At 42.9% G+C, this 7,890-nt stretch overlaps 1 protein-coding gene across 1 annotated transcript; it reads left to right on the top strand.

Moving 5' to 3' along the window:
* Window positions 1-5,314: 5,314 nt before the first annotated feature.
* Window positions 5,315-6,280, top strand: LOC143825279 (olfactory receptor 14A16-like). Its single transcript, XM_077313304.1, has one exon. The coding sequence runs from the start codon at window positions 5,315-5,317 to the stop codon at window positions 6,278-6,280; it is 966 nt and encodes a 321-aa protein (XP_077169419.1).
* Window positions 6,281-7,890: the final 1,610 nt, after the last annotated feature.

Raw genomic sequence — 7,890 nt, 5'->3', positions numbered from 1 at the left:
TATGCCCTCAATGTCCAGCTGCAGCCTTTCTGTAGGACCTATGAGAGACACTATTTTATTCTAGTAATGTCAATTAACAATTAGGCTGATTTTCCAGTTTCCACATCTCAGTACACATGACAGCCCTGCAATGAAATGAATTTGGGGGAAAATGGAATACACTTCATCAAACACTAAATAGACAGGGCACAAAGTCTCTCGCTTGCTGTCTTCTAGCACAGCCTTCTCCTATTAAATTCCAGTGGCCTTACATTGTACAAGTTCCACACTTATAGTTTCTGGCCACTTGATCTGAAACGATATGAAACTTGATAAAGTAATGCCATGGATCTGCAGCTTCTGCATGCATTGACATTGTGCTTAAGGAATGATCAATACATGAAAACTGAAGCAGTGGACTCTTCTCTAAGCACTGATCCACAGTCTTATTCTATACTTTAAAGTTCTGCTTATTGCAGAACTTTCCAACTGCAGTAAGTAAAGTAAAACGATCTAGAGGACACCAAGTAGTAATTTATTTAAAGCCCTGTAATAATTCTGCACATACACTATTTCTGTTTTCATCCTGGGATCTCCTTTGTCAATTTCTACTGAGATTCTAGCTGAGTTTTCAAATATTGGGTCTTCATTCCATAGAGTCAGATTGATCATTAGCAGGAATTATAAACACAAAACTCAGGGTAGCTCTAGAAGCCATGATCTGCTTCAAAACACATCGCCAATACTAAACATGATGAGAAAATGTATAAAAACCTTGATAACATCAGCTTCAGTTCCTTCTCCAGTTGCTAAAATACATACATCCTTTCACCATTGTGATTCCTTACCTCTGGTTGTGTGATTTGCTACAATGTACTTACCTATTTTCTGTCTAACCCAAACCAAAATGGCAGGGTTAATTAGGAAAGGGAACTATTTGTATTCTCTGGCAACTTATTCCCAAGAGTTCAGCTCATTTAATTGTGATCTGAGACTGGAACCTTTTCCCCATTTCCCATTTGCTATATTATTGCTTCTCCTTTGTAAGAAATGTAACTTGATAATTAATCCAGCATATCTTTCCAAGTTAATAAGATAAAATCAAAGTTATGAGAGAAAAGTACCCACCTGTTACTGTCAAGCTACCTCTGATCCAGGATCTCTTGGACAGTGAACTTCTAAGACCTTTTGTCTACCACCCTTGAAATATTAGCTCTCCAGTTCCCTCCAGTTCCCACCTTGCCCTTTGTGGAGACTCTACTAGTAAAATAGGGTTACTCTCTGGCCCGTGTTATTGATTAGCAGGTTGGCATTTTAGCCAATGAAGACACAGCCCACTTTGGCATTAAGGGCAGTCAGGACTTACCCTGGGTGCTATTTGCCACTGCGGGGAAGCAGTTACCTAAAGAGCACACAGGGAAGGGGGCTACAAGTCCCATAAGCCCCTGGGGGTGGCAGCAGTGCTGATTGGTGGGCTGGGGGGTAAGGGAGCGAATCAGCTTTAAAGGGCTCCAAGTGCGGCCTACATTGAGGGCCTGCTGAGGTGATTGTTTAAAATAATAATAATAATAATAATAATAATAATAATAATAATAATAATAATAATAATAATAATAATAATAATAATAATAATAATAATCGGACTGCCTCGAGGCAGGGAAGACGGGAGGAGCATGGCCCCAAAACAGCACACGACAGGATGGGGGGTGCCCATCCTGGTTTATCCCAGGTCGGGAACCCATTGGCATGGCAGCAGCCTGGCCTGCAAACGGCCTGACCTGCTGCTGGGCTACAATCCACATGGCCCCACCCTGGTTTGAGTCAGCAGAGTGTTGGGGTGGGTCAGCAATCATGCCAGAGCTTGGCAGGTTTTGCCAGCATGCCCAGATCCAGGGGATTCAGGGGCTTCTGGCTCATATCCTGGTGTTAGGATGTGTCAGGTGGGACTCCCTCATCTCAGCACGAGTCTCAGGTGCCTATTATGCCTCAAATGACACCGATTAGGCCACAGTCCACCTCTGATAGCCGTCAAGTGTTGGGTAGCCCTCATTTGGTCCCAGCGCCCGTGCAGGTGTTGGAAGTTCCTGGAAGTGCATCTGAATCTAATACGGCCACAGTACAGGAGCAGGCAACACTGTTCCTCCTGAACCTAAGGGCTAGAAACGTAGGTGGCATGGTCAGGGCAGGCACTCCAGGGCACAACATTCCGGCAGCTCATCTAGTGAGTCCTCATCATCAGAGAATGAGGCTCTTGTGGGCCAAAAAGATGTAGCTTATTGGCTCCAGGGGGCCATGGTTCCCGGTATCCCGGCTTGGCTGGCCAGCTTCCGGGAGGTGCCATGAACAGTACATACAGCGTGTTTCTCCCGTCCTTCACCAACCAACAACCCCTTCCCCTGCTCCCCACTTGTCTTATATCCTTTCTACGCTCCTCCCTCACCCCTTACATGCCATGTACCCCATTTCCGGACCCGCCCTTCTGCCGCCCCAGCGGTTCGCAATCACTCCAGGTAAGTTTTCCTTTCTAGGTTCCACAAACGCCGGTGTCTTGGACAGGCCCTTCCTTGCAGCGGACGAGAGGGGAGTGTTATACTGGAGCTCTCTCTCTCCCCATTTCTTTCAGGGGCTATCTGAGTATAATCATCCCTCGTTTGGACCTTCTCATTGATCACCGCCACTTCCAGTAAGTAATGTCCTTCTCGGTACTCTGTCTCGTTTCTTTCCAACTGCCCAGCCTCCCCGGTTCATCAGCCTTTAATCCACCTGTGCTTTCCCGCTCTTCTAGCCCGCCAGTCTGGATCACACCCGGACAGATACGGACTCCGAAAGTGATATTGGGCAAGATCTGAGGGGTTTGTTGATCTCCATTACAGCAAAGAACAAGGTCAACACATTCCGGTAATTCCCAGGCATTTGGCAAATTTTATTACAAAAACACATTTCATGTTTTAGTTTGGTCAAATTGCAGCTATACAAAATATTCTAAGTGCCACATCACCATAAATATATACAATACATATTGATAGTCACCATTTTTTTTTCAATTGTCTGATAATTTGTAGAATAGATTATGTCATTTTCATTGTTGTTGTACACTTCTCTTGAGCTATCTATTGAAAGCCCAAGATCTCTTCAGACCATATCAGTGTCTATGTAAAAATATGATTTTTTTTGGGGGGGGGACATAAAACGTACTTCACCTTTAGCACATTTGTCTTTTTCATCACCCACTGCTTAGTATGAAGAGGTATTTTGGTGGCTCTTTGGAGTCTTTTTCCCCTTTCTTCTGGTATAAAGGGAACTGAGTACTACCTACTTCTTCAACAAAAAAAGACTGCACTGGGATTCATGGGGCTGCATGGACTAAAGTCATATTTATTTTATTTATTATATTTATATACCGCCCTCCCCGGAGGCTCAGGGTGGTGAAGAAGAAGAAGAAGAAGAAGAAGAAGAAGAAGAAGAAGAAGAAGGTAATTGGTTCTTATATGCTGCTTTTCCCTATCCGAAGGAGGCTCAAAGCGGCAATGTGTCAACAAAGAAAAGCAAGATGTGAGAGGAATACAAAGGCAAACTTGGATCCCATGAAATCTGCCCAGCCATTGGAAAAGTCATGGGAGACTCAAAGAAGGCCCATAAAATGTGTTGTTGTTGTTATATTAAAGAAAAAAACTTCTTTTTTTTTGCGCTTCAGCTTAACAATTTAATAAATTTAAGACCAACTCCAAAGCAGTTGTGGGATCTTTCTTTTTGGTGCATAGTGGCAAAGCTGTACTACTCTGATGGGCATAGATTTAGCTAAGATGTATTTGGCCTTACATCCCTCACAGACATGCTGTGCTAATTATCTCTTTAGGTTAGGGAAAAAAATAGAAAACATAATACAGCAGAGGTAAAAGACTTCAGCAACACTTGAAAGTTAAGTGAGGTGAACTTCTGGGAGCAAATTACCAAGAACTGAACACAAATTAAGCTCTGTCTTACTCACACAGTCTTTTTGATTATGATTAGCAGAGCGCATTGTGGCATTGTGGCAAGCCATTAGTGGAATGGTCTGGGCAAGGGAATACATTAATTTAAACAGCTGAAGAAGAAATGGAACCAAACATTCTCTGTTACAGTCTTAATTAATGGTATTTATCCATTGGTCCACATCAACATCAAGAAGGAAGAAACAGTACGTGATGACAGAGCTTCAGCAGAAATGGAGACAGGGAACCTAAGATAAAAAGGTCTGCAGAAGAAACTGGATTCCAAGGTACTCTATGATACACACTTTTCTTGGATGCTTTAGGATGCATAGGGCTGATCCTGCATTGAGCAGGAGGTTGGACTAGATGGCCTGTATGGTCCCTTCCAACTCTATGATTCTATGATTAGCTTGGAACTGGAAAACCTTTGTGTGAGAGTAAAATGATTGTCGCAATTTCAAAGGTACTCCTTCCACTCTTCTATCATTACTATGTTCTCCAGAAGTGTTTCATTAATCACAAATCCTTTCAAAACTGAAATCACACCAGTGTTATAACAATTGTTCCTGGAGAAACAGTGCCAGACTTCCTATAATCACTCATAGCCCGTGTTGATTTGAAACTTAAATTTGAATGGGTTGCCAAGTTTGAAGTAAAAATAAAGGGAATTTGACTCCAATGGCACCCTTAACACCAACAAAGTTTAATTCTGCATGTTATCTTTGGTGTGCATGCATACATTTGTCTTCCAGAAATGGAAAGAGGCAAAGGTCATTCAAAACGTACACATTTTTAAAGAATAAAACGCAGTGTGGCTATATAAATCCTATCCCATTCTTTGCTTATTCACCTCAGGGTTAGCTATCAGGGTGAGATGGCCAAACAAGAGATCTTAAATAACTATTGCCTTATATGAATTTATTAACTGTGTGATTGAGCCTCTTGTGGTGCAGAGTGGTAAGGCAGCAGATATGCAGTCTGAAAGCTCTGCTCATAAGGCTGGGAGTTCAATCCCAGCAGCCGGCTCAAGGTTGACTCAGCCTTCCATCCTTCCGAGGTTGGTAAAATGAGTACCCAGCTTGCTGGGGGGTAAACGGTAATGACTGGGGAAGGCACTGGCAAACCACCCCGTATTGAGTTTGTCATGAAAATGCTAGAGGGCATTACCCCAAGGGTCAGACATGACCCGGTGCTTCCACAGGGGATACCTTTACCTTTACCTTTAACTGTGTGATTAGAAGAAAACGTGAGAGAAAGACTCATTGAATGGACCAAAATAGGATTCTGATCAGATCTGCTACTGAATTTTCTCTGTTTCCTTTACTCTGCCTACAGGTACCCTGCAAGTGAATATTGCCAGCAAAATGCTCAATCTTACCACAACATCTGAATTCTTGCTCCTGGAGTTTTCAGATATCCGAGAATTACAGATCCTACATTTCTTTGTATTCTTAGCAATATATGTGACTGCTGTAACTGGCAATCTTCTCATCATCATTGCTGTCGTGCTCGATCATCAGCTGCACACCCCCATGTACTTCTTCCTAATGAACTTGGCTGTTCAGGACTTTGGGACAGTTTCTCTCTTGATGCCTAAAGCTATGGCCAACTCACTTCTGAACACCCGGTCCATTTCTTACTCAGGATGTGTGGCTCAAGTATTTTTCTTCTTCTTCCTTGGAGGGTCAGATTTTGCTATCCTAACAGTAATGGCCCATGATCGGTATGTTGCTATCTGCAGTCCCTTGCTATACGAGACTATCATGCACAGAGGAGCCTGCATCCAGATGGCAGGCTATGCATGGATTGCTGGTACTCTTAATGCCATTTTACACACCAGTGGCACTTTTGCCCTGACCTTTTGCTCCAATCAGATCAATCAGTTCTATTGTGATCTCCCCCAGATGCTAACGCTCTCGTGTTCAAATTTATATGTCATTGAATTGGGATTTCTAATATTGGGTTGTGCTGTAGTTGCAGGTTCTTTTATTTTCATCCTCATAACCTACGTGCAGATTTTCACAACAGTACTTCGAATGCCTTCTGTGCACGGCCGGAAGAAAGCCCTCTCCACTTGCATTCCCCACCTCACGGTGGTGTCCCTGCTTGTTATCACTGGAGTGTTTGCTTACTTGAGGCCTCCTGCTAGCACATCATCTGATCTCAATATCCTTTTTGCAGTGATCTATGCGATATTACCCCCATTGCTGAATCCATTCATCTACGGCATCAGAAACAAAGAAATCAAGACTGCATTGTTAAAGCTCATTGATTTTGGACATTGTGCACAAACCAGCTCCAGCCATATTCTTCTGAGAAAATTGTGTTGACCTGTCTTGTCTGGGTGATATTCAGGTATACACATACTTAAAAAAATATTCTGTGAATAACAAGCAACATGTTGTGAACGGTTAGAGTACTTTTCTGCTTTCCCCTTCATTTAGTACTCAACTATGAGGAACAGATAACTGCAGTTAGGAGGTAGAAGTCATTGAGGTCACCTCCACTATGATCCCATAAGGTCTTCTAGCTCTATAGGTCCAAGCCAACAATTCTGTTTGTAGCAGAGATCACTATTCCGCCATTCAAAAGTATTAGATCCTATGCCCCCGTTTTGCTCATTTTGCATTCTTCTAGTCTAGCATAAAACAAGGTGGGTGGCACATATTGTAGATATCACACACTCTTTTGCTATTTCATTATAAACAAAAATAGGGGGCTAAGATGTATTGATTTCAGACATGATGTTGGATGGCATGAAACTGTTATAGTTTGTCTTGAGGGTTTTTTAAGATATATATTTTCAGAATTTATTCTATTTCCCAGTCTTTTAAATGTTTGTACATTTGTAAAAAATGAGAACACAAAGAATAAATGACTCATTTCTTTCAATGGGTTAGGATGACATGTCCAGTGCTTTGAAACACCAGTATGACACTACGTGAACATGTCCCCTGTGGCATTAGGTTGGAGGCTGTTGAGCAAGGGGGTGACGTTCAGGACTTTGCTGCTTGGGAGGAAAGGGTTTTAAGGTTGGGTGATTGTTTTATTTTATTGTGGGAGTTTTCTTACTGTAACTTACCACGAGCCAGTTTGCTGGGAATGGTGAGTAATAAGTCAAATAAATAAACTAAAAAACTATTTGCTTACTTAGAATGTGACATTCTGATTTCTGTCATCTATGGCCAACTGTCTCATAAACAGCAGGTGGAATTCTTATATGGGACCATTTGCTCAGGTTTTTGATTTCCTCTTTGGGGAGGGTCAGATTTTATAAATACACCCCAACAATGATGGAACATAATTGCTATTTTTCCAACTGCAGTCCTTTGCAATATATGGCAACTAGGGACCAAGCCCATTGTACTTGTAAATGGGTACTAGGTGTGCTTTTGGGGCTGGGGGAAGGCTTCCTTTCCCCCAGGCCCAGAAGCACACTCGTGGCCTCCTTGAAGGCTGTACTCTGAGGCATTGTATGATTTTGAAGTCCCACCTCCAAAACTCCAGGAATATTTCCAACCCAGGAGTAGCCAAGCTGGAGAGCTCCTGGAATTACAGCTCATCTTCATAGTATAAAGATCAGCAGAAAGAGCTACTTTGGACAGGGTTGTGGTAGAGAAGAAACATTTAAGGCTTCCCACAAAGGTTGTTGTTAAATTGAAAGACTTATTACAGTTCAAGGGATGCATAGCTAGGGTGGGACCCCTGATCAAACTCCGGTCAACCACCACCTCCCAGCCTCAACCAAATGCCTGGTGAAAGAGCTCCATCTTCCAGACCCTGTGGAACTTAAGACAGCTCTGTCAGGGCCCTTAGCTCTTCTGGGAGCTTATTCCACCAGGAAGGAGCCAAGGCCATGTAGAGGCCAGGCAGACTTCCTGGGGGCCCAGGACAACCAACAGATTCCTATCTTCAGAGCAGAGGGCCCTGCAGAGGGCAT

The sequence above is a fragment of the Paroedura picta genome, chromosome 16 (genome assembly GCF_049243985.1).
Source record: "Paroedura picta isolate Pp20150507F chromosome 16, Ppicta_v3.0, whole genome shotgun sequence".
NCBI classification, from domain to species: Eukaryota; Metazoa; Chordata; class Lepidosauria; order Squamata; family Gekkonidae; genus Paroedura; species Paroedura picta.
The sequence above is the reverse complement of the archived record's forward strand: the minus strand, read 5'-3'. Positions and strand labels throughout refer to the sequence as shown.